The sequence below is a fragment of the Mobula hypostoma genome, chromosome 13 (assembly GCF_963921235.1).
Source record: "Mobula hypostoma chromosome 13, sMobHyp1.1, whole genome shotgun sequence".
Lineage (NCBI taxonomy): Eukaryota > Metazoa > Chordata > Chondrichthyes > Myliobatiformes > Myliobatidae > Mobula > Mobula hypostoma.
This window is the reverse complement of record NC_086109.1, coordinates 56,005,322-56,032,990: the sequence shown is the minus strand read 5'-3', so window position 1 is coordinate 56,032,990 and position 27,669 is coordinate 56,005,322. Positions and strand designations below refer to the sequence as shown.

Sequence of the window (27,669 nt, the reverse complement as noted above, 5' to 3'; positions counted from 1 at the left end):
ATAGAATCTTCTTCCAGGTGGCTTCAGTCTCCCACATACCTTCTGACAAATTCTACTGAGATTTCATGCGAGTTTTTTCAACAGTGGCTTTCTCCCATAAAGCTGGGCAACAGTTGTTGTATGTGTGGTCTCTTGGTGGCCTCCCTCACTAGTTCCCTTCTTGCATGGTCACTCAGTTTTTGTGGATGGCCTGCTCTAGGCAGATTGACAGCTGTACCATATTCTTTCCATTTCTTGATTGACTTAACTGTACTCCCAGGGATATTCAGTGACTTGGAGATGTTTTTGTATTGATCTCCTGATTTGTGCTTTTCAATAACCTTTTCACAGAGTTGCTTGGAGTGTTCTTTTTTCTTCATTGTGTAGTTTTTGCCAGGAAACTGACTCATCAGCAGTTCCTTCCAGATGCAGGTGTAATTTTACCACAAATCAGTCGAAACACCTTGACTGTATACAGGTGATCTCCAGTTAACTAATGTGTGACTTTGAAAACCAAATAGTTGCATCAGTGATAATTTGGGGCTGTTGTATTAATGGGGGGGGGGTGAATACTTATGCAATCAACTTTCTTGTGTTTTAGAATCATGATTAATTGAGATCACTTTGTAGAGATTTGTTTTCACTTTGACACAAAAGAGTCGTTCTCTGTTGATCAGTGTCAGAAAAGCCAAATTAAATCCATTGATTCAATGTTGTAAAACAATAAAACATGAAAACTTCCAGGGGGTGGGGGGTGGTGAGTGAATACTTCTTTTAGGCACTGTAAGTGTTATCATCTTTAAATGATGCTTGAGTGCAGAACAACAGTTTGTGAAAATCAATATGGAAGACTTGGTGATAAATGAATGAAGGTCCCATCTGAGGTCATTAAATTCATGTATGGTTTTGGACTTGGTTTGTTTCATATTTCACTAAGAGTGAAGGTCAGAAGACCTAAGTTCAACCTCAAAAATGCACACTGCATGTAATGCAATACACACAAAATGCTGGAGGAACTCAGTAAGCCAGGCAGCATCTGTAGAAATGAGTAAACAGTTGACATTTCAGGCTGAGAACCTTCATCAGGATGCTGCCTAACCTGCTGTGTTCCTCCAGCATTTTGTGTGTGTGCTTTGGGTTTCTGGGATCTGCAGATTTTCTCATGTTTGTGACACTGCATGTAATGATGACATCATCACATGAGCAAAAATGGGTAGGGTAATAGTATCCATGCTGGGAGAAAACTTTCAGCCCAATTTCTGGGACTTATGCCAGAAATGGAAATGCAAACAAAAAAGATCTTTCTTATTTTTAATTCAGTTTCTTGACTTGTATTTTATAGTATGAGCCTTACATTTGGTTTAAGAAAGCAGTTTAAAAAAATTTGGATATTGTGTACATCCTGCTGACCAATCATACTTGTTTGTGAACAAGTTATCATATTATCAAATTATAATATTAACGTATTATCAAATGTTGTCAGTGTCAGTAACACTGGAAAGGAAAGGTTGAGAAGTTGCGAATTGGTAGCGGAGGGAGGGGGGAAGAGGAGGGGAGCACCCTGATTAGAAACACACAGGTGGCTATGGGGGCTTTGAAAGTTTTTTAGTTGAAAGTTATGCGGTTATAGAAGCTGATTGTATTATAAGAACTTATGAATTTGCCAAACCCTGTAATAAGCAACAATATTTGATTTTGGAAAACTAATCGTAACAAAAATTATTTTGAATGAATCAGAAGTGTAGTAGATCTTTACCAAAGTAAAGTTACTTTTAAATACAAAGGAAAGCCTTCAAGAGTCGAGTGCACAAACACCTATCATCTCTGGGAGGGAAGTCACATGCTTCTTCATAAGCTATCATGAAGGGGACCAGGATGGTAGTGCTTGGTTGTTGGGTTAATACCTGACTTCCAAGAGCACTTGTGAGTTATGTTCCAGCTGGACTTAATCCTTAAACTGCTTGAGAACAGTGCGGAATGAACAGGTGCTGTTTATTCCTGGTAGGGATTAGTTTTTAGTTCCAAATGCTCCTGCCGCGTTTTGTCACCCTGCAACCTTATCCTTCACTCTTTTTGAATTATGGAGGACAACATGTGTATAGATATCTCTGTCCAGCAGACTTCATCATGATCATCATGTCTTCAGTATTTCTACTATTTTTTAATGTTTCTTAATTGTACATATGATTTTTTTCGTGTTCTATCGCTGAGCAGTAGTGAACCATCTGATTGGCCTATCAGAGTTCTCTTTGGGAACTAGTTGACTTAATCAGCATTTCTGATCTGGCTATTGTTCACGATTGCACTTAATGAAAAATAAATTTTAAAAAGCCTTTTTACACGGCAATAGCTAATATATCTCCTTTTGAGATATTGGGATGGTCCTAACAACATGATCATAATGCTTTTTTGACATGGTATTTGGCAATCAACATATTACTACTTAATATATTTTTGTGTGTTTTCTTTTACAACTATTCAGTGGTGTGCTCTAATGGGTGACTTTTGTTTCTATAATATTATATTTGATTTTTGTCCCTCTACTGTTACTCTTATTTCACAATCATTGAATTGGAACACACTTTGAAATATCTAACTGTTGTGGGTAGAAATACATTATTCTTTAAATCAACGGGGGGAATCAGTTGAGATCCACTGATAAAATGTATATTGACACAAACTCATTTTTTTTAGCATGAACATTTTCGTACTCTGTCTGTTATTGCAGAATGTTGCATAGAGTAAAGAGTTCTCTCCGAACATGAAATAAAGTTTAAGTGCTTTACTGTAGTGGTTACTTGAAAGTAAACCAAAACCACTGAGAAACTGAGTACGGGAATTGACACCTTGACACACTTCCAAATTATGGAGTTCCAAGTTGAAGAAAAGTATTTTTAATCCTTTATTTCGAAGCTAGCAAAGACTAATGATCTTATAGTGAACAAAAACTAACAAAACTGAATGGAAGATTGAGTGATAAAAGGAAAAAATAGCCTTCAAATTAGCTGAATTAAGCAGTCAACAGAACCTATGTCCCAAAGTTGCCTCTAAGTAAAACTATGCTAACTGACTTGGACAAAAAGTGTATATGTGACTATACCCATTTGCTTCCACCATGCGCCAACTCACATGACAAAATTCCAAACCTCATAATAAACACACCACAAAATACAATACAGACAGAAGAATATGGCTTCTACATCCCAGTCCCTAATTATTTTACTGTAATAATTACAACTACCTCCTAATAAAGATAGGAGACATGAAACCTTCAAGAATAAAGGGCCATTGTCACAACGGCCATTGTTGGAGCGGTCAGACTTAGAGTGGTGAGGCATTAGCTCTTTGAGGCTTCAACGAAGAGAGGCTTCAGACAGAGAATGCAAAAGAGAAGGAAAGCTCCAGATAAAGTCTTTTTTCCTTCCCTTCTTTACATCTGCTCAGTTAGGGCAGTAGAGATGCCAGGCAAGATAGTTGAATGCTCCTCTTGCGGGATATGGGAAGGCAGGGAGACCGCCAGTGTCCTTGACAATTACAACTGTGAGAAGTGCATCCAGCTATATCTTCTAACAATTTGCGTTAAGGAGTTGGTGCTGGAACTGGATAAACTCTACGTCATTTGGGAAGCTGAAGGGGTGATAAATAGCACATATAAGGAGGTCATTTCACCCAAGGTGCAGTACACAGGAAATTGAGTGACTGTCAGGAAGGGGAAGGGGGTTAAGGAGCCAGTTCAGAGTATCCCAGAGGCCATCCCTCTCAACAAAAGATATACCATTTTGCATACTGTTGGGAGGTGGGAATGACCAAACAGAGGAAAGCCGCAGCAGTCAGGTCTATGGCAGTGAGCCTGGCTCTGTGACTCAGAAGGGGGGGGTGGTGGAGAAGGGGTGTGCTGTGGTGAGAGGGGATTCATTAGTTAGGTGAATGGATAGGAGGATTGGTGGGTGAGAACGAGATTCCTAGATGGTATGTTGTCTCCCAGGTGCCAGGGTACGGCACATCTCGGATCAAGTTCTCAGCATTCTTAAATGGAAGGGTGAACAGCCAGAGGTTATGATCTATGTAGGTGCCAATGACATGGGTATAGCGAGTGTCGAGATTCTGCATAGGGAGTTCGGGGAGTTAGGTACAACAGGACCTCTAGAGTTGTGATCTCAGCATTGCTACCTGTGCCACGTGCTAGTCAGGCCAGAACTAGAAAGATTGTACAGTTTAACACTTGGCTAAGGAGTTGGTGTAGGAGGGGCGGCATATGATTTTTGGATTATTGGACTCTTTTCCAGGGAAGGTGGGACCTGTATGGAAGGGATGGTTTGGATTTGAATAGGAGTAGGACTAATATCGTAACAGGAATGTTTGTTAATGTTGCATAGTGGGGTTTGAAGTAGAGTTGCAGGGGGATGGGAACCAGAGTGCCAGAACAATTAGAGGAGAGATTGGGGAGACAGATGTTGGTAAGGGCTCAGACGAAGTCAGGAATCAAAAAGTTGTGCATGGTGCAGCTAGTGCCCTGAGCTACATATATTTCAATGCAAGAAGTACCATAAAAAAGGGCAAATGAGCTCAGGACAAGGATTAACACTTGGAATTCTGATATTGTTGTCATTAGTGAGACTTGGTTGCAGGAGGGTCAGGACTGGCAGCTCAAAATACCAGGATTCCATTGTTTTAGACATGATGGGGGGCAGGTGTTGGTGCTGACATTGTAGTCAGGGAAAATGTCGTGCAGTGTTCTGTTAGGACAGACTGGAGGACTCAACCAGTGAAGTGTTATGGATGGAACTGAGAAATTAAGAAACGTATGACCACATTAATGGGGCTATATTATAGACCACTCAACAGTCCTAGGAATTTAGAGGAACAAATTTGTAAAGAGATTGCAGACTGTTGCAAGAGACATAAGGCGTGATTTTAACTTCCTACATATTGTCTGGGAATCCCATAGTGTGAAAAGACTAGATGGGATAGAGTGTCCAGGAAAGTTTCCTTCATCAGTACATAGAAGACCCAATGAGATAGCTTGTGATACTGGACCTGCTATTTGGGACTGAGACAGGACAGGTGATAAAAGTTTGTGTAGCGGAATACTTTTCATCCAGTGACCACAATGCTATAGATTTCAAAGTAAATATGCAGAAAAGTGGGTCTGGTCTGTGAGTTGAGAGTCTATATTGGAGAAAGGCCAGTTTTGATGGTATCGGAAATGATCTGGCAAGTGTGCATTGGGATAGGCTGTTTTCTGGCAAAGGTGTACTTGGTAAGTGGGAGGTCTTCAAAGATGTAATTTTGAGAGTACAAGCTTGTATGTACCTTTCAGAATAAAAGGTAAAGATAACAAGTAGAGAGAACCTTGATTTTCAAGAGATACTGAGGCCCAGGTTAAGAGATTAAAAAAAAAGAGGTGCACAGCAGATATAGGCAAGTAGAAACAAATAAGATGCTTATGGAGTATCAAGAGTACACAAGAAAGAAATCAAGAGGGCTAAAAGAAGGCATGAGGTTGCTCTAGCAGATAAAGTGAAGGAGAATCTTAAGAGTTTCTACGGATACTTTAAGAACAAAAGGATTGCAAGGAACAAAATTGGTTCTCTGGAAGACCAGAATGGTAATCCATGTATGGAGGCAAAAAAGATTGGGTAGATCTTAAATGAATTCTTTGCATCAGTATTTACTTGGGAGATTGACACAGAGTCTTTAGAAGTGAGGCAAAGCGGCATAAACTTCATGGACCCTGTACAGATTACAGAGAAGGAGATGTTTGCTGCCCTGAGGCAAATCAGGATGGATAAAACCCCAGGGCGTTCCCTGACAAGGTGTTCACTCAGACCCTATCGGAGGCAAGTGCAGAAATTGCCAGGGCCCTAGCAGAGATACTTAAAATATCCTTAGTGACTCTAAACAAAATCCAGGAAAGTATAAACTGTTGAGTATGACATCAGTTTTGGAAAGCTACTGGATAGATAGGGTCCGATTAAGGATAGTCACCATGGCTTCATGCGTGGTAGATCATGTCTAACCAATCTTACAGAGTTTTTCAAGGAAGTTACCACGAAAGTGGATGAAGACAAGGCAATGAATGTTGTCTACATGGACTTCATTAAGCCATTTGGCAAAATCCTGCGTGGGAGGCTGGTCACGATGGTTCAGTCGCTCAGCATTCAGTATGAGGTGGTAAATTGGATTACATAGTTGGCTTTGTGGGAGAAGCCAGAGAGTGGTAGTAGAGGGTTGCCTCTCTGACTGGAGGCCTGTGACAAGTGGTGTGCCAAAGAGATGGTGCTGGGTCCTTCGTTGTTTGTCATCTCTATCATTGATCTAGTTGGTAATGTGGTTAACTGGATCAGCAAACTTGTGGATTGGTGGTGTAGTGGACAGTGAGAAAGGCTATCATGGCTTGCAGAGCAATCTGCATCAGTTGGAAAAATGGGCTGAAAAATGGCAGATGGAATTTAATGCAGACAAGTGCAAGGTTTTGCACTTCGGTAGGACCAACCCGGGTAGGTCTTCCTCTGAGGGCTGTGTGAACGAAGGGATCTGGGAATACAGATCCATAATTTGTTGTAAGTGGCATCACAGGTAGATAGGGTCGTAAAGAAAATAGGGCAGGACTGTATTCTTTAGAATGTAGAAGATTGAGAGAAAATTTGATAGAGGTATACAAAATTATGAGCGGCTTTGATAGGGTACATGCAATCAGGCTTTTTCCACTGAAGTTGTGTGGGACTACAACCAGAGGTCATAGGTTGAGGGTGAAAGGTGAGAAGTTTAAGGGAACATGAGGGGAAACATCTTTACCCAGAGGGTTGTGAGAGTGTGGACTGAGCTGCCAGCACAAGTGCACGCAGACTCGATTTCAACTTTTAAGAGAAGTTTGCATGGGTACATGGATAGTAGGGGTATGGAGGGGTGTGGTCCCCATGCAGTTTGATAGGAGCAGGCAGTTTAAATTGTTTCGGCATGGACTGGATGGGGTGAAGGGCCTGCTTCTGTGCTGTACTTGTCTAAGCCTCTGAACATATATGCAGATGTCCTCTTTCTTCTTCCAGTCAAGTCACTGAGTCGTCAACTATAACCATGTCTCCTGAGAGGTAATTGCTTTTGTATGTGACCATTTCTGACTTTTCCTTGTATACCCTGGTCTGAGGCCATGCTTTATTATTTTTAATACAGCTATGCTATTGGCTATTTTATTTTCTGCAGATTTTCTCAAAATGCAATGTGTTCCTTTAATTACATTATACAATTGGGTATTTTTTGCTGATTAAAATAAAATTTCAGTTGCTTGTATAAGTCAGGCTTGTTGAATTAGCAATAGGATTTGTATCAGGAACATTGGTGAGACAGCGCAGGAGAAAGGATGGGTAGCCATTTTCTAGAGGGAGCATGGAATTGGAGAAGGAAGGAAAATGAAAACAGATAACGAACTGACAATGGTCATGAGAGTATACAGATAACTTTTAGTTAGCTACTTAGCACATGACCTTGGAGAAAGTTCAATGCCTTTTCCATGGACGGTGTGTGCATATTTACTTATGTTACGTTTGGATTGGTTTTTCAGTGGATAACCCTTTAAGTATTTTTGTATTATATAGTACTATTGTGTTTGTTATAGTTTAAAATATTTTGTCAATACAGTATCAAGTTAAGATACTGGTGTGAGTTAAATTATTGCTTCCTGGAGAACAGTAAATTTGCATGGGTGTGTCAATATTTGTACAAGTAACAGACCTACTTTTCCTTAAAGGAACATCCAAACTTTTATGTGTTGTGTTTAGCCGAATCATATTTACCCTTGACGTGTTTATTTATTGGAAATGACCTCCTCATCATTATTCCCTATGCATTGTAGAGTTATGTTGCTATTACGTTGAATTCACAATAAAAGCTAACTTACTACAGGCCTACAGTGAGAGGGTTAATGTTGTAACTGTGGTTAGTAGTCCTTGGTCCACCGTTTATAAACAAGTTTGACATGTGTTGGGCCTGCTTCCGTCTAAGATGAGCTTAAGGAGCTCTCCTTGTGGTCAGGATGGTGAGGTCTTCAGAAGCAATAGATGGTTGGGTGCTGTTACTGTTTCCAAATCATTGGGATCAGAGGATGCCTTAGTAATTGGATGACTATTGATAATAGCCTCTACTTCACAAAGGACTGTGGAATTGAGGCCCTTTCACACAAACCTGATCAATCTCTACCATGTTCCTCCATTATATGAACCAGCTGGGGATTAAAAATCTACTTAATTCCTTTCTGAAGAAGGACATCACTGATCCCTCAGTGATTGCACTTCTCAGTGGCTTCTCGCAACTCGTACTCAGCTCCAACAAAGTTTGTTGTATTATCAGAGTGCAATTTATGAACCTGTCCTCATCTTGCTATGAAGTGTCTAAGTGCATTACCAAAGGAATCTGTCTAAAGAAGATGCCACTGCAGTGTGAACAGTTTGTATAGCTAGATAGGTGAATATGACCCATCTCCTGCTGTTCACCTCAAAAGGTCCAAAGTAGTCCACTCCTACATGATGTTCATCTGGAGAGACACTGTCCAGAGGTGGATCTGCCATGTACTGGCATCCTGGAGCTATGTGCATTTGTCGACAAACAACATATTTAGATAGGATTCTTGTAGCTATACTAGCACCTGGAATGCAGTATTTTTGATGCAACCTAGATAACGTGGTTATGGCCACCATGTTCCACTTCTCGATATACATGATTCAGAAAGATGGTTGAGATATGTAGATGGTTTACCAGTATAATAGGATGTTTAGCTTCTCCGGGCATGGCTGCTCTACTAAGCTATCCACCAACTCTCAATGCACCATCTTCCAGTACTAAAACAAAAGTGTTTCTGTGCTCTAAGTGAATGTCCCCATAGCTCTTTGAGCTGTTGGATATGACATAGGTTCAGCGTGCTTCATTAGCACAGGCAGAGAGTATACACCCTGAACGACCACTTGGGGTCTTGTTCATGCATCCCAAACACTTGAGGAACAAATGAATTGAGTGTTTTTGTTTTCCTCTGTGCCTTTTCAATACATGAACTCACACCATTGGACTGTCCTGCTGGAGCATTTTCCACACTTGAATCCCTTAGCACATTAGCTTTATCCTTAAATGTGATAATTTTTTCCTGCAAGTTAAGCTGCTGCTCCTTTTTGTGCAGCTGCCCCCTTGCTCTTCTAGCTCATGTCTGTCCTTCGATAATCATTGATGTGTGATCAATGCAGCTAAATCAGCCTCTGATTTAATGCGTGTAGAGGAGGTATTAGGTACTGAAGATTTTCTATCTGCAGCAGAGCTTTGATCGCTGACATATTATCCTTCGGTTTCACATCATCTTGTGGATCATCTGCTGTATGCGTTGTCAAAATGTTTCTTGGAATTTGAGATACCTTGACGGCAGGTGAGACATATTCACTTGTTGCAGCAATATGACCTTCAGTGTAGTATGTTTGGGTCAACCATTGTTTCACAATCTGAATGCATTGCTATAGCTATCAATGTTTGAAAATCATTCAATCTGTTTTTCCTGTTTGTCTTTGGGAAGTAATGACAACAGTGTTTTCAACAACAGCAGATTTTTCATAAGATCCTTAATTGATGATATTAAACTTTTAATTTTGTTCACCTTTGTTTCATACTCCTTTTGAAGACCTTGAAAATGATTCACCTTAGCTTTAGCAGTAAGTTTTATTCTTCTTTTGCCAACCCCAACCTCAGGGTTGCTGATGTCGGTTCCATGCTTCCATTCACTCATGTTACTTTCTGTTTATTGTGTAACTCGCAATTAACTCTTGTTTGCCCACAGCAGATTTGCAAAACACACCAGTGATACTCTGTACAATAAACGTAGCTAAGGTAAAAACAAACTGTCCGCACATCCACAGTGCTTGAACCAGACCTTGAATCAATTCAAATGTCAGCCACCAGGACAGTATTTCAGCACTTCAATAAAACAAAGCAACAAATGCTCAGGCAACCACCATGCAATCAAACAACAGTCCACAGTGGATAGTTAACAAAAATATAGCAGTTTCTTGTAAAGACCAAGCTCTGTACAGTTAATAAAGATGTCTTAATACGATTGAGTAAACTATTGCTGCTTAAAACTGATGGAACCAATAGCATCTGTGGCTGTACTTCTTGCTGGATTCTTGGTAAGAAACATGGTTGCAGGTCAGGGAAACAGGTATATTTAAGAAAATGGGGTTTTAGACCTCCAATACTGATTATCTTGCTGGCAAACATACAGTCTCTATTAAATAAAATTGAAGATCTCAGAGGGACATTAGAACTGTGTGCGTCCTTTGTTTCATGGAATCCTGGTTAACCCTTTCCGTACCGGACGCAGCAATTCAGATTGATGGGTTCACTATACACCGCCATGGTAGAGCCGTGGATTCTCTTAAAAGCAGAGATGGAGGAATACCTCATGATCAGTTCCTCTTGGGGCACAAATGTATCAATGTTGTTTGTATTCTGCTCACCAAACCTGGAATCTCGTGCAATTAAGTGCCATCTACTTCACCTGCCGCGAGAGCTTCCTGCGATCATTTTGGTAGCAGTGTACGTTCCACCTCAGGCCACTGTCAGACAGGCTCTAGGTGATCTGAGCAATGGGTTCAATATGGATGAAAAAGCACACCCTGACAACTTCACCATTATTACAGGCCAGCCTGAAAAAGTCTCTAAATAATTACCGTCAACAAATCATGTCATACTTGAGGCAGAGACTGAAGACTGCAGCGCCAGCAGCGAGGACCAAGAAGGTATGGACAAGGGAAGCACAGGAGCACTTACAGGACTGCTTTGAATCAGTGGATTGGACTGTAAACAGGGATTCATATTAGAATTTGGATGAGTATGCTGCTGTTGTTACTGACTTCATTAAAACCTGTGTGGATGTGTGTGCCTACGAAAACTCGTACAATCCCAAACCAAAAGCTGTGGATGAACCAGGAGGTGCGTCATCTGCTGGGGGCTAGATCTGTGGCATTTAAGTTTGGTGACCCGGGTCTGTACAAGAAAACCAGGTATGACTTGTGGAGGGCTATTTCAAGAGCAAAAACAATTCTGAGCGAGGTTGGAGGCGACATTGGCCTCACATCACTGAGGTAGGGTTTGCAGAACATTAATTCCTACAAAGCAAAACTCCAATAGCATGAATGGCAGTGATGCTTCTCTACCAGGTGAGCTCAACACCTTCTATGCCAGCTTTGAAAAGGTGAATATAACTACAGCTGCTATTTCTGTCTCGGAGGCTGGTGGGCTGTCTTTAAGGAGAGTGAATCCTCATAAGGTGGAAGGTCCTGTTGGGGTACCTGGTAAGGCTGTGAAAAATAGTGCCAACCAACTGGCATGAGTACTCAAGGACCTTTTCAACCTCTCACTGCTATGATCAGAAGTTCCCATCTGCTTCAAAAAGGCAACAATTTTACCAGTGTTTAAGAAGAGTAATGTGAGCTGCCTTAATGATTATCGCCCAGTAGCATTCACATCTTTAGTGATGAGGTCAGGCATGGCTAGAATGAACTGTCAGCAAGGACCTGGACCCACTGCAATTTGCCTATTGCCACAAGAGGTCTACGTCAGATGCAATCTCAATGGTTCTTCACATGGCCTTGGGTCACCTGGACAATACAAACACTTATGTCAGGATGCTGTTGGTTGACCGTAGCTCAGCGTCGAACACCATCGTTCCTACAGTCCTGATCGATAAACTACAGAACCTGGCCTCTGTAGCTCCCTCTGTAATTGATCTGTGTTGATTGGTAATAATTTCTCCTCCTTGTTAATGATCAACACTAGTGCACCTCAGGAGTGTGCGCTTGGCTCACTGCTCTACTCTCTCTATACCCATGACTGTGTGACTAGGTATAGCTCAAATACCATTTATGAATTTGCTGATGTTACAACTTTTTTTAATAGAATCTCAGATGGAGATGAGAGGGTGTACAGGAGCGCCGATATACCAGCTAGTTGAGTGGTGTTGCAGCATTAACCTTGCACTCAATATCAGTAAGACGAAAGAGCTGATTGTAGAAGGCTAAGATGAGGGAACACGAACCAATGCTCAGAGTGATCAGAAGTGCAGAGAGTGAGCAATTTCAAGTCCCTGGGTGTCAAGATCTTTGAGGATCTAACCTGGTCCCAATATATTGATACATCAAGAAAACAAGGCAAGGCAGTGGCTATATTTCATTTGGAGTTTGAAGAGACTTGTTTCGTTAGCTAAAGCACTTGAAAGCTTCTGTAGATATACTGTGGAGAACATTCTGACAGGCTGCATCACCGTCTGGTATGGACAGGGGGGGCTACTACACAGGACTGAAAGAAGCTACAGAAAGTTGTAAAACTAGTCAACTCCACTTTGGGTACCAGTCTTTGTAATATCCAAGACATCTTCAAGGAGCGGTGTCTCAGAAAGGCAGCGTCCATTATTAAGGACTCCCACCACCCAAGGCTGGCCCCCTTCTCATAGTTACCGTCAGGAGGTACGGAAGCCTGAAGGCACATACTCAGTAATTCAGGAACAGCTTCTTCTGCTCTGCTATATATATACACAAACCCCATTTCCAGAAAAGTTGGGATGTTTTCCAAAATGCAATAAAAACAAAAATCTGTGATATGTTAATTCACGTGAACCTTTATTCAACTGACAAAAGTACAAAGAAAAGATTTTCAATAGTTTTACTGACGAACTTAATTGTATTTTGTAAATATACACAAATTTAGAATTTGATGGCTGCAACACACTCAACAAAAGTTGGGACAGAGTTAAAATAAGATTGAAAAGTGCACTGAGTATTCAAGTAACACCGGTTTGGAAGACTCCACATTAAGCAGGCTAATTGGTAGCAGGTGAGGTATCATTACTGGGTATAAAAGTAGCGTCCATCAAAGGCTCAGTCTTTGCAAGCAAGGATGGGTCGTGGCTCACCCCATTGTGCCAAAATTCATGAAAGAATTGTTAGTCAGTTCAAAAGGAACATTTCTGAACGCAAGATTGCAGAGAATTTGGGTCTTTCCACATCTATAGTACATAATATTGTGAAAAGATTCAGAGAATTCAGAGACATCTCAATGCATAAAAGGCAAGGTCGGAAACCACTGTTGAATGCGTGTGATCTTCGAGCCCTCGGGCAGCACTGCCTAAGAAACCGTCATGCTACTGTGACAATTATAGCCACCTGGGCTCGGGAGTACTTTGGAAAACCATTGTCACTCAACACAGTCTGTCGCTGCATCCAGAAATGCAACTTGAAACTGTATTACGCAAGGAGGAAGTCATACATCAACTCTATGCAGAAACGCCGGCGAGTTCTCTGGGCCCGAGCTCATCTCAGATGGACTGAAAGACTGTGGAACCGTGTGCTGTGGTCAGATGAGTCCACATTTCAGCTAGTTTTCGGAAAAAACGGGTGTCGAGTTCTCCATGCCAAAGATGAAAATGACCATCCAGATTGTTATCGGCGAAAGGTGCAAAAGCCAGCATCTGTGATGGTATGGGGGTGTATCAGTGCCCACAGCATGGGTGAGTTGCATGTATGTGAAGGTACCATTGACTCTGAGGCGTATATTAGGATTTTAGAGAGACATATGTTGCCATCAAGGCGATGTCTCTTCCCAGGACGTCCATGCTTATTTCAGCAGGACAATGCCAGACCACATTCTGCACGGGCTACAACAGCATGGCTTTGTAGACACAGAGTGTGTGTGCTTGACTGGCCTGCTGCCAGTCCAGATCTATCTTCTATTGAAAATGTATGGCGCATCATGAAGAGGAGAATCAGACAACGGAGACCACGGACTGTTGAGCAGCTGAAGTCTTATATTAAGCAAGAATGGACAAAATTTCGAATTGCAAATCTACTACAATTAGTATCCTCAGTTCCAAAACAATTAAAAAGTGTTATTAAAAGGAAAGGTGATGTAACACAATGGTAAACATGCCTCTGTCCCAACTTTTGTTGAGTGTGTTGCAGCCATCAAATTCTAAATTTGTGTATGTTTACAAAATACAATCAAGTTGGTCAGTAAAATTATTGAAAATCTTTTCTTTGTACTTTTGTCAGTTAAATAAAGGTTCATGTGAATTAACATATCACAGATTTTTGTTTTTATTGCATTTTGGAAAATATCCCAACTTTTCTGGAAATGGGTGTGTGTGTGTACACACACACACACTCACTCTTAATGCAATTTATTTATTTATTTTTCTTTCTATATTATCATGTATTGCATTGTACTGCTGCTGCTCAGTTAACACATTTTAGTACACATGCCAGTGATAATAACCTGATTCTGATTCTGAAACAAATGAAACCGCTGAGACTGATTTTGGGAATTGACACTGCCTGATATGCTTTCAAATAACCAAGTTCCACGCCGGGAAAAAAGTACATTTGAGCCTTTATTCCGAAACCAGCAAAGACAAACAATCTTATAGTGATTAAAAAAAACAAACAAAACCAATATGGTGAAATAAGAATAATTAGCCTTAAAATTAGCATAATTAAGTGGTCAACAAGAAAAATCACCATGTCCTTGGCTGCCTCTAACTAAAACTAAACATGACTAGTACAAAACTAGTGACTGTACTCATTCGCTTCTACCACACCCCAACCCACATGACAAACTGCCAAAACTCATAATAAACACGCAACACAATATACAATACAGACAGAAAATAGATAGATGGCTCCTACACTTTACCTTGGATTATTTTGAATACCTTTAGATGGTAATGGCTGAGTGGCAAACGCAAGAGTTCAATATTCTGGATTAAAATGGAATTGGCTGCTATTGCTGAGTAATTCTGCCACCATTTGTGGAAAGCAAAGCAGTGTTAATGTTTCAGATGAATGTTAGTGAGCATTAACAGCATTTTATTTTTAAATGAGATTTCCAGTATCTTGCTTTTCTCATCCTATATAGTACTTAACCTTCACTAAGCTCTAGAAAATGCAGAGATTTAAAAAAAAACTACTAGAAATATTACACAATATTTTTATTGATATTCACAAGAGTTCCTCCAGCTTTTTTTGTTTTTTGAAAATGAAAATGAAAATAAACAACTTGTTACTTGTTCAGCTAGATAGCTTTTAAGGAAGGAACTATATGACATGCTTACCTTCAGAGTTAAGAGCACAGAATATAAAACTGGGACATTATTTTGCAATTTTACAAAACGTTGGTTAGATGACACTGGGAGTATGTGTGTAGTTTTCGTTGCCCTACTAAAGGAAGGATGCAGTTATGCTGGAGAGAGTGCAGAGGAGGTCCACCTGGATTGGAGGATTTGTGTAGAAAGAGATCAGATAGGCTAGGTTTGTTTTCCATGGAGTAAAGAGTGTGAGGCACGAATAAAGGAGTGGATGAGATTATGAAAGTTGTTGATATGGGTAGATAGGCAAATTTTTCCCTCATGAAAAGGATACCAAATAACAAGAGGGCATAGGTGCAAGAGCTCTGAAGGGAATTTGAGGGGCACATATAGTAAACATACAGTCACACAAAAAATATATAGCTCATGTCCTTGGGTGACATGTCCTGTAAATTGATGGTGCATGGATGTTATTGGCAAGAACAAGCAATTCTCAGCAGTCCACACACGTGAGTATGCACGTACGCAATCCAGCTTGTCATTTCCACCGATCAATCACTGGGGAGCAGCACTGACAAGAGGGCCCCAACCCAGCACGGATGCTGCACTACACACTTCTGGCATCTCCTGTACTGGACTGCTGCAACTGGCAGCCTAGCTTGATGCCTAGTCCTCGCTACAACCGAGGCCACATAGCTTCTCCGCTGTCTGTTTCATCAATAAACAAGGGAGCGGACTTGCAGCATTTATATTATTGTTGTCCCACAGAATCTTGTGGTCACAAGGGACACTAAGGAACTTGCTGCCAGAGACATTTAGACAGTCAGTTTTAACAGGCAGGACATTGATATATACATAATCACAAACACAAGAAAATCTGCAAATGCTGGAAATCCAATGCAACACACACAAATAAATGGAGGAACTCAGCAGGACTGAGTCCTGATGTGGGGTCTCAGCCTGAAATGTCAACTGTACTGTTTTCCATTGATGTTGCTTGGCCTGCTGAGTTCCTCCAGCATTTTGTGTGTGTGTTATTGTGGACATAATGTTGCAAATGGGATTAGTGTAGATATGCAAAAACATTGGCATGGATATGGGGGGTTCGTAAGGTGCATTTCTGTGCTGTACCACTTAGTGACTCCAATTATGATAATTGATTTTTCAAAAAGTTAGGATTTTTAGTTTTTCTTCAATTGTGCGTATTGCTATTTGAATTTTTGGCATTGCGCAATATAATAGTACAATTAAAAGAAATAAAGTAGCCTTTTTCACTTGGAAAGAAATTAAAACTCAACACCTTCAGAAAGCCAGAATTGGTGAGTATATTTATAGGTACTTAAGTGTGATTGTTCTTCACTCTTAGTGATGATACAATATTCCACAGTCTTCATTACCATCTTTTTGAATAGACTGATGACATTATCAGCAGATTTTGTTGGAATTCCCTTTGGGAATGTGTGGTGAAAAATAGTTGGTAGTTTATACTCTTTTAGAACTGTTCTTGTGATTGAATAAGTTTACTGTAAGATGCAGCAAAAAGACTTTGGTAAGCTGTTTTAGCAGCCTGACCCGTTTGTATCACAGCCACTTGCTGGCAGTCAGGTCACAGTTGCCCTGAAGAAGAATCCTTAAAGGAAGGCTGAAATAGCAAATGTGAAAAATGAAATATGATCATGGCTTTTGAGAGCATAGCCTGCATGATCTATAGATAGATATTATGGATAGGTGAGCTTTCTTAAATAACGTTAAAGCTAACACGCACACACACACGCACCCCCCCCCACCCACCCACAATCAGAAACAGGATATCATCGGCCTGTGTTGTGAAATTTGTTAACTTTGCGGCACCGTGCAATACATGATATACATGACATAGAAAAAAACTGAGTTACAGTAAGTGTGTATATGTATATTAAATAGGTAGTGCAAAAACAAATAAAAAAGCAGTGAGCTAATGTTCATGGGTTCAGTGTCCATTCGGAAATTGAATGGCAGAGGTGAAGAAGCAGTTCCGGAATTGCTGAGTGTGTGCTTTCAGGCTTCTGTACCTCTTTCTCGACGATAGCAGTGAAAAAATGGCATGTCTTGCATGGTGGGAGTCCTTAATGATGGACACTGCCTTTTTGAGGCACCACACTTTGAGGGAGATTGGTATCCATAATGGAGTTGATTAACTTTACAACTCTCTGCTGTTTACTTCAGTTCTGTGCAGTAGCCCTTCCATATCAGATGGTGATGCAGCCAGCCACGGTACATCTGTAGAAATTTTTGAATGTTTTTAGATGGCATACCAAAGCTCCTCAAACTCTAGCTGCTGTCTTGCCTTCTTTATTTTAATTGCTGTTATACGTGCTTAAGAGTAGAGACCTTAGTAGTTACGCCAGTGATTTGTCTTGAGAACAGCTGGAATCTAATGAATACCTTTCTGATTTATATGAATAAAAAGCAGTTCTTCTTTAGGACCATAGGGTAATGTTAAGTTTTTTTTGGTAAATAAACGGCTGTTACCAATCCCATCCCTTATTTTTACTGTATTTGCATTTGATCTTTGCCATTTTTGTAAAAGTAGTGATAGAATATATGTCTATCGTTATCAGCATCGTACTATTTGTCTTAGCAGTTAAGTATAAAGTGGGATATCATGCACATGTTAAATCCTTTTTAAATGTCACCTGTACTTTCAATAGTTTTAACTCACTATGCAGTAAGGTGATGTAATGTTATAGCATATCAGAATGGAGGTCACTCATTGTCTGGTCACTCTATATTGCTTATGTTGAATAAATATTAAAATAACAAACAATATTAAGTGAACAAAAATATATTCCTGTACTGCTTTAGTTAAACAATTAGAGTTGTAGGTTTATAAAATTATGAGAGGCATAGATAGAATAGATATATCATATCTTTTTCCTGGGGTTGAAATGCCTAATACCAGAGGGCATTCATTTAAGGTGACTGGGTAATTCCAAAGGAGATGTGAGGGGCGTTATTTATGCAGAAGGTGGTGGGCGCTTGGAATGCATTGGCTGGGCTGTGGAAGAGGCAGAAACATTAGTGACTGTTGCTGTGCTATACTGTTCTATGTTCTATAAGGATAGATAGGTATAGTATTGGAGGGTGATATTCTTCATCATAATTTACTAAATAAAAGAATAGACCCAGTTAGATTCATCTTTGGGTAATGAGCCAAATTTAGATAACAGCATATCTGTGTGTAAACATTTATCTAAAAGCAATCATATTATTATAAATAAAATATGAAACAACTGCTAATATTTTATGTGTTTGAGGCTGTACTTGCACAGAATGAAACAGAAACTGCCCATAGCAAGCAGGGCAAATCAGCTAAATGCTAATCTTTGCTGTAAGGTTGGAAGTGGGGGACAGTGTAGCAGTATGGATGAAGAATGTAAATTTCAAGAATATTTGTACACTGAATGAAAGCTGGCTAGACTAGAGGACTGGATTATAAAGCAGTATAGAAATTATACTGCTGTAAAGTTCCAGTTGGAATCCATGTGGATTATTGTGATCTCCTTTGTGACCAAACTATAGAAGGAATATTAGAGTGCAACGTAAGAGTCAGATTTATCAATATGGTGTCAGGACTCAAAGATTGCCCTGGAAGAGGCAGTTACAGAAATTGAGAATGGAAAGAGAAGATGCTGGATAGATTATAAGGTTATGCAGTAGGTGGAGAAACAGAATATTTCTGAAAGCAAAAAAAAACTAAGATGTTTAACTCTGAAACTGAAATACCTAATGTAAATCATCAAATTTTATCTCGCCACTGATGCTGCTTGACCTGCTATGTGGTTATAACATTTTCTCTTATTGATTTTGATCTCTGGCATCTGCAGTTGTTTGCACCAGTTAGGATTGATATGATTTCAGTATTAAAGGGAGGAAAATAATTGCTGTTAGTGAAAGCTGGATGTGGTATAAAGAGTAGAGCTAGGCTACTCAGCATTTAAGTTGGCAAATACTTCAACAAGCAGGGAATTTGGCATTGTTGGATTAGAGATTAAAATTGTTATTTTTCTTGTAGTTTAACTTTATGCTTATAATTTTATATTATCACCTTCATTTGTGTTACTGTTCTGTGAATTTTCAGTTGATTCTGTATTTTTCTAGAAGTTTCTCTGCAGCCTGTGTCAAGCCACTGAACCTGACTATTTCATAGGTTACATCTTACCAGTGGAATGATCTTTATCTATCTAGCTTGAACTAGTTTTCAGTATATGGTGATCATGACATGAAGAACCCCTGGATCATGGCATTCTAGATCCCAACAGCAAAATGGACTTTCTTCAGTAAACCTGCAGTTACTTATGTTAGATCTGAGATTAATAGGTTCTACGTGATAGCACAAGTTGCAAGTATCCATGTTAAGCCACAGAATTGTGTAGCTTGTTCTGGGGCTAAATAACTTTGCCTCTTCCTATGCTTGTCTAAGAAGATTATGACTGATTATTAAATTATTATTATTTTTTTTTTACAAACACCAGCCCTTATCTTTCCCATCTCTGAACCAGGTTGAATATTCAGATATTTGAGGAAAACAAGGAAACTAGAGCAGGGTTCCTATTTGAATTTTTATCAATAATGTGTGCCTCACAGTTTGTTTTGGACAGCTGAAGCACTGAAGCAGATGGAAGATGTCTCATGTTTTGTGAAACCATGCATTGAAAGAAAGAACAGGGCCAGTATTGTGGAAGAGGAATTTTTTCAATGCTACTTTGAAATTTGGAGCAACTATAGTCTTTTCCCCATCCTGTCAATCAAACAAATTGCCCCCACCAACCAAGATAAGGTGATGCATTTCCAAACAAAATTTTTTCCATCCTGGTTTGGTAATTCAACTCAAGTAAATATCAAAGCTTATTTCAGCTGGATTCTTGTAACTGGAGGAATAATATCCATGATTTTATAGTTCTGCTTCCTTTATTTAATGTGCTCCTGCTGCTTGTAATTTTTTGCAAGATAATCTGTAGAATAAATTTAACATTGCTAGAGGACCATTCAAAGTTAAATTCTGGTCATTGCTCTTTCATATGTTGACTTCTGCTGAGTTCCTTCGGTGCTTTGTGTTTTGCTCCAGATTCTAGCATATACAGTCTCTTGTTTCAGCCTTTTATATGTGTTAGGAGTACAGCAATATTATAAGTTAATAAAACAGCTTAAATTTCTGTAATTTCCCATTTAAAGTTTCAAATGTATGTTGTGCATTTTGCAAAGTTGAACCAACTGTCTAGATTTAATAGTATGTTGTAATAATATTTAGAGCTACATAGTAGAGGTGATATTTTGTTTTATTTACTGCCTCATCTTTGTTAGGTTTATGAACCACATGAAACATCATATGGAATTGGAGAAGCAGAGTAGTGAGAGCTGGGAAAATCACACCACCTGTCAGCACTGTCACCGTCAGTTCCCCACACCTTTCCAGCTACAATGCCATATTGAAACTGCTCACTGCCCATATGAGTCAACTAGTAAGTATTTAGTTGCCTTTTGTTTTGAAATAGCAGTTATTGTTTCATTTTTTCGTTCTAAGTAATTTGCGTGAAATGCATATATTATATGTAGAATGTTATCTTTTGCCTATATGTCTGGGATCGTGCCATGATACCTGATCTTCCTTAAGTGGACAATATAAATGTCAATCCCATGTTAGCTGAAATTCTTCACAATAGCCATTACTTTTATGGTGAGGGAAGAACTGATATATGTGAGTTTGGGAGTCTGTAGCTCAGTTGGTACTGAAATTTCCATGAATTGAAAATGAATCGTGTACTTTCTTGAATGTGGCAACTTTCTTTACTTCTTTGCAGCTACCTTTGAGTTAGTTCACAGTTGCAAAATCTCTACATGTTGCTCTCAAATGTTGCATGGTGTATGCATGTTGATTAGGTGAAAAGTAAAAACTTAACGATCTTTTCATGGCATTATTTCTCTTGCACAGTTTTGAATCAAAGTTTACTGAACTGCCATAATTCATTTTACAGTTTTTTAAAGACCATCCTTTATGTGATTTTTAAAATTATTTAAAATTATTTTAAATCTAGTACTTTATCTAACTAAAAGGATTTACAGTGGGATTCTTCCAGTGTTCTTTTGTTAAATTGACATTTTGCTTTATTTGCCTACTTCAGCATGTGTCTTTTGGCATGCTCTTTTAATATATGTTCTTAAAATTTGTTCTTAATGCTATGCATTTGTGTGATTAGTTGGCACGTTTGCTTCTGCAGCCAGATAAGCTGTGGTGCATACCCAGTTATATATCATACAGTGCCTTGACAAAGTATTCAGGCCCACAACTATTTTCACAGTTTACTGTGTCATGTTTTAAATTTAAAATATATTTAAGTAGGATTTTTGAGCTAATCTACGAAACATTGTGCATCATATAAAATCAAGAAAAAATTCCAAAACCTGACAAATTTACTAAAAAAATTAAAAATAAAAATTGAGACAGAAAAAGTATTCATCTCCTTTGTAATTATTATGCTACCTTAGTAGCAATATGTTACTGTACCAACTCACCCAATTTGTTGATGTAGAAAATTGGAGGATCACCTGTTTTCAAAGAATTCATAAGAATTAATACCTCCTCTCACTGCAAGAAGGCCCAATAGTATGGTAATTTTCAATAGAGCAAATCAAAATGAAGACAGAAGAGCATTCAAGGCAAGTTGGGGAAATGATAATCGAGAAGCACAAAACTGGGAAAGGGCACAAGACCATCTCAAAGGCACTGAGCATACCTTAGAGCTCAGTGCAGTCCATCATGAAAAAGTGGAAAAAATAGGAAGCTACAGCCTCACGGCCTAGGTCAGGCCATCCCTTTAGACTTACAAATGTTGCACTTACCACTTCTATAAGAGAGGCTACTATGATGCCAATAGTCACTCTAAGTGAACTGCAGAAGTCGGTGGCTGCAACTGGAGATGAAGTTCATGGCTCCACAATCTCTAAGGCCTTGCACAAAATCGGTATTTAGAGAAGAGTGGCAAGGAAGATGCCCTGGCTAAAAGAAAATCATATCCTTGCTCATAAAGACTTTGCAAATTATCACTTAGAAGATACTGTAAAAATATGGAAGAAGGTCTTGTGGATGTATGACACTAAAGTGGAACTTTTTGGTCTCAACACTAAGTGGTACATGTGGCATAAATCTAATAGTGCACATCAACTAGGTAACACCATCCCTACTGTAAAGTACAGTGGAGGTGGCATCATGCTAGGGGGATTCTTTTCAGCAGCACAGACTGGAAATCTGGTCAAGATTGATTGGAAAGTGAATGCTGCTAAATATGGAGAGATCCTGGATAAAAACTAAAGCTAAAGCTTAAACTAAGGATGAAGTTAATCTTTCAGCAGGACAATGACCCAAAGCACACTGCCAGAGCAAACATGGAGTGGCTTCAAATGAAAAAAAATGATGTCCTGGAGTAGCCCAGTCAGAGCCCTGATCTTAACCCGATTAAAGATCTCTGGCAAGACCTTAAGATTACTGTCCACTGCCTTCTTCCAAATAACCTGACACCGTTTTAGCAGTTTTGCAAGGAGGAATAGGCAAATGTTGCTACATCATGTTAGTGCAAAACTAACAGAGACTTAACCAAAAAGATTACTGGCTGTAACAGCTGCAAGAGGTGGTTCAACTAAGTACTGAGCAAAGGGGAATGAGTACTTTTGAACTGCTGGCATTTCAGTTTTTGAATTTTTATTTTTTCATGCTTTACAGTTTTACCTTTTTTTTGGGCTCTACACTGAAAATAGGAGCATGTGATTCACAAATAAAAATTCTGTTAAATTCATCAAAATGCCTGGTTTTTATGCGAACAAAGAGTTGGAGGCTGAATACTTTTTCAAGGCACTGTTACAGCTATTTCTCAGTTACACTGCTGGAGCTAACTTTGTAGGATAATTATTTTTCTTCCTCCCATTACCTGTCTTCTTGGTCTTCCAGTAAGTTTTGATGTAAGTTTAATTATGAGGCATATTACGGTATGATGTAGCTGAGAAGACTTCATTGTTTTGGGGGTTTTCCATTGAAAAATATGAGGAATTTTGCCAATTTTTAATGACACTTCTTTAGATGTTTCTAAGTGGATAGGCTTTGAGATAGGAAAAATATTAATACTTTCTATTCTTAAAGTACATTTAGTTTCCTTGTAGATTATCTAATGATGGATTTTGTTTTCAGACAAAATTTTAAAACTTATCAGGTTTTCTTTAATGTGACTAGCCCAAATTATCTATGAAACTGAAAATTTATATGTTTTGTATAGCACTTCATCATTTTTTTGCTACCTTTTTATTATAGAAAGATTTCAAAGGGGATAATAATGTAACTTTAATAAACCACTCCACACTCTGACTTGTTAATGATGTGGGTTGATAGAAATTGATTTTTATATCTGAAAAGTACGAATAATAAAAATATATTGTTCAATTCTGCTTTTCCACTTGAGTGCACTCGCAATTTGCTATGTATTTTTTGTGAACTTCGTTGTATATCCATATGATTTCAGAGGTGGGGAAATACACTCAATTTCATATGGGATTTTTCTTCTGGAAATGGAATTGTAACTAGATCTATAAAAGTAGATCATATCTTTTGCATAAAAATATTTTCTAAGTTATACTGTCTTTTTGATTTGAATTACATTATCTTTTTAAAATCTGTCATCTGTTTATTATAGGGAAACTTGCTTTATTGTTAGAAATAATGTAGAATTTAGAATAATCTTTGGCCTGGATTTCCAGTGAGAAATAATGACATGCAGTGCTTACTATTTTAATGGAGGAAATCTGACAACACCTTTGGGAATATGCCAATATATATTTAAGGACAAAAGTCCAGAAGTATAAGTAGATCCTTTTCACTCCTCCACTTGTTCCAGTATTTTGCAAAAAAAAAACACATTTTGAAAAACTTGAAAATATCAACAAACAACATAAGTACCAAGGGATTCTGCTGGTGCTGGAAACGTTGCTTTGAAAATAGGAAGTTTTGTCATATGGGGTATCAATGGGTTTTTAATAGCTTACTAAGCTTTAAAATTATGCTTTAATGACCTTTCTGGATTACTTAAGAAATATTTATTTATATATATTGCTCTATATTTCAAATTCCATGGTCTTTAAAACTAGCACCAAACACATATTTACCTTCCTCCTCTCTGCTTCTGCAGGGATCACTCTCTCCGTGATTCCCTTGCCCATTCATCCCTTGCCTCCTGGCACTTATCCCTGCAAGTGGTACAAATGCTAGATCTGCCCATTCACATTCTCCCTCACCACCATTCAGAGCTCGAAACAATTCACCTGCAAGTCTCAAACAAGAGAAAATCTGCGGATGCTAGAAATCCAAGCAACACACTCAATGCTGGCAGAACTCAGCAGGCTAGGCAGCATCTGTGGAAAAGAATAAACAGTTGACATTCTGGGCTAAGACCCTTCAGCAATATAATTGCTGGATAATTCTGAAATCTGTCGCTGGACACCAGAGTTCCTACAGAATATTGGAAAGAGCAACTTCGTGAGCAACTTTTATGGTAATATGAACTATAATTAAGCTGTCATTCTTAAGACATAAAAGGAAGAGTGTTGAGTCTACTATGTGATATGATCGTAGCTGAACTTGTAAATTTATTTTCTTACTGTATCTCTCAATTCTTGAGCTACTCAAAAATCTGTCATTGTCAGTTGTGACCATCCAATGTCCTCTCAGGTTATTCAAAGATCCACAACTCTCTAAGTGAGAATTTGTTTCTTCCTCTCCACTGTAAAGAATCAATCTTTTATCATGTACTTTTATCACGAACTACCCTCTAGTTCTCACCTTCTAGCCAGGGTAGCAGCTTCTTTATTTTTGCGATACAGCGTGAGCAGGCCCTTCAAGCCCTTTGAGCCACGCGGCCTCAGCAACCCCACAACCCTGATTAACTAACCTCATCATGGAACCTATTATCCTACCTAGTCTTTGGGCTGCAGGAGATAACCAGAGCACCTGGGGAAAACCCATGTATTCCACAGGAGGGCATACAGAGACTCCTGTCAGAACAGTGCCAGAATTGAAATCCGAATTCCAGAACACCCTGAGCTGTAATAGTGTCGCGCTAAACGCTACGCTGCCATAGCGTTCTTAGTAACTACCTGCCACAGGCTTTGATAATGTTATACATGTCAATCAAGTTTTCTGTTTCACATGAGTAAGAAACGATAACTGCATTTATAATGCAGCTACTACTGCTCAAATTATTTTCCATACACCAGTCTAAATAGAACAGTTAATTTTATTATTCCTGAAGTATGCCTTTATTTGCACTCTGCAACTTGGTTCTTTAAAATATTTCCAGATTGTTTGTTATAGGTTAAGAGGTTGCACGACAACAAATACATTACTTGGTTAGGAACATTATCATTGCTGTTGAATGGAATATTATTGAAATGCACTGCAAATCTTTGAAGTTGGTTTTTATTATCCCAGGTTATTGAAAGGAACATAAAAATGGGAATTGAGGTCAAAATCAACCATGATAAAATTGTACGGTGGACAAGATCCAGGGGTGAAATAGCTAATAGTTTGTATATTCTTAATTTTGTTGTGTTTCGGTTTAATATTTTGTTCTTCCTTGATCAATAATTTTATAAATAGTTCTCATATTGTTACACATCAAAAAGCTGAAGATTTAACATTCAAACATCATTATTTCCCCCATAATTCTCAACCTTGGCAAATTCTTTAATCAGTGTTAGTTTTCTCTTTCTATGACATTTTCAAAAGATAAATAATTTCAATATTTTTACTGTGATTTTTATTGTGGAACATTTTACATTTTCACTGTTTAAAATTACACAGGAAGTACATTTTTGAATGTCTTTAAAGTCGCTTGTCAATTGGTGCAATTTCAGGAATAAGGAGTTTCTTTTAAATATTAGTTTCTGAACAGTTGCTGCTATGATGATTCAAAAATGATCTATGTAAATAATTGCTATAAAACTAATGTTATCTGAAGAGACCTTCTGGGAGTGATCAGTCGTTTGCCAAAATCTAAGTAACATGAGCAAAATTAACAGAGTGTTATATAAAATGATCACCCAATATTTATCTGCTTTCCCTAATGTTCTGGTAACTATATCCTTAGCAGCAAATGCGGTATCCTAAATTGAAAGTTGTTTTTAAAAAATTACTGTGTAATTTGGATTCAGATCACAAAATGAAAATAGAGTGTTTTGTTGTATAAAATCATAATTCCACTGCCTGGTAAGAAAATTGGCATTAATAATGAGGATATACGCAAGGCTTTATTAAATGATAAATAAGGAAGAGTGGGTGACTTATTGGTGTGATTTCTGTGTTTTCAAATAATTGTTGCACAATAGACACCTACTGGTCAAACTAAATGCAAGATGAGGTAATAGATTACAGAATGGTGAACTGAGTGTGAATTAAGAAACTAGAATTTTTATCAGAAAACATCCAGGAAATAAACAAAATGAAAATGAGGCTTAATTCTAAGCTTGGGTACAAATGAACTCTAAAGCTTCTGTTAAAGCTAATTCCTGATGAAGTTGTGTGACGTTATAAAAAACAGATAACTACATTTCTTAATATTTTGGGGAAAGACATCAAACATGAAAAGAGAGAATCTGACTAAAGTTAATTATATGTTTATATGTTAATGGGAATAAGAATGCTACTTGCTTCACTTTCTCCCTTCCATCAGTTTGGGCACATAAATAAAATTAGATAAAGTATTGGAACAGTAAAGGATGTTACAATTTTCAAAAAATGCATGGTGTAGAAGGCATTTGAAAATTATTCTTTTAGTAAAGAACCCTTATTAAACATCTAACAGAGCTTATTTGTTCAGTCTACCTTATTTTATTGCATTAAAATTAGTAAGATGTAGAGTATTTGAAGAAACGAACAGTAAGCAAATATAATTTTGTTTCTTGCTTGTTTTTCAGCAATTTGTAAAATTTGTGAATTGTCCTACGAATCTGAGCAAGTCCTTCTGCAGCATATGAAAGACAATCATAAACCGGGGGAAATGCCATATGTTTGTCAGGTAATTTTATTTTGATATCTGTAAATGATTTTTTTTTGTGTACAGAGGTTTCTGTTTAAAATTGCAAGCATTATGTCTTAATTTTGGAATAACTAATAATGACATTTAGTTAATGGTACACTTTATTAAATTGAAAGTAAAACTCTTAACAGTAAATCCCATTTGATAAGCAGTTACAAATACTTGAGTTATAATAAGTGGTGTACATATTGAAGTTCCAGCTCTTGACATTATGCTTGGCAGATGAGACCCCATTTTTAGTTGCAATTTAGTGGATATCGTCTATCACCTTCCATCACTGGATATATGTTTCTTACTCCTTTCTTCCTTCTTCTCCCCCCTCCCCCTCACCCCCTCTCACCCCCCTCTCACCCCTCCCCCCTCTCTCCCCTCTTTGATTATTTTTCTTAATTGATTTTTATTATGTATACTTAAGTATTATCATTAATAATTCAATCAAGATTTAAATTAATCAAATCTACCCTGTCA

The 27,669-nt window shown here is 38.4% G+C and overlaps 1 protein-coding gene across 5 annotated transcripts in view; it reads left to right on the top strand.

Annotated features, from left to right (window-relative positions):
- LOC134355600 (zinc finger protein 280C-like) overlaps window positions 1–27,669 on the top strand; it is a 165,506-nt gene that overhangs the window by 64,474 nt on the left and 73,363 nt on the right. For all 5 annotated transcript variants that reach the window (XM_063065715.1, XM_063065714.1, XM_063065718.1 and 2 more), the window contains 2 exons: window positions 20,432–20,589; window positions 27,080–27,180. In XM_063065715.1, the coding sequence (XP_062921785.1) occupies window positions 20,432–20,589; window positions 27,080–27,180 (259 nt within the window). The remainder of the gene's footprint in view (window positions 1–20,431; window positions 20,590–27,079; window positions 27,181–27,669) is intronic.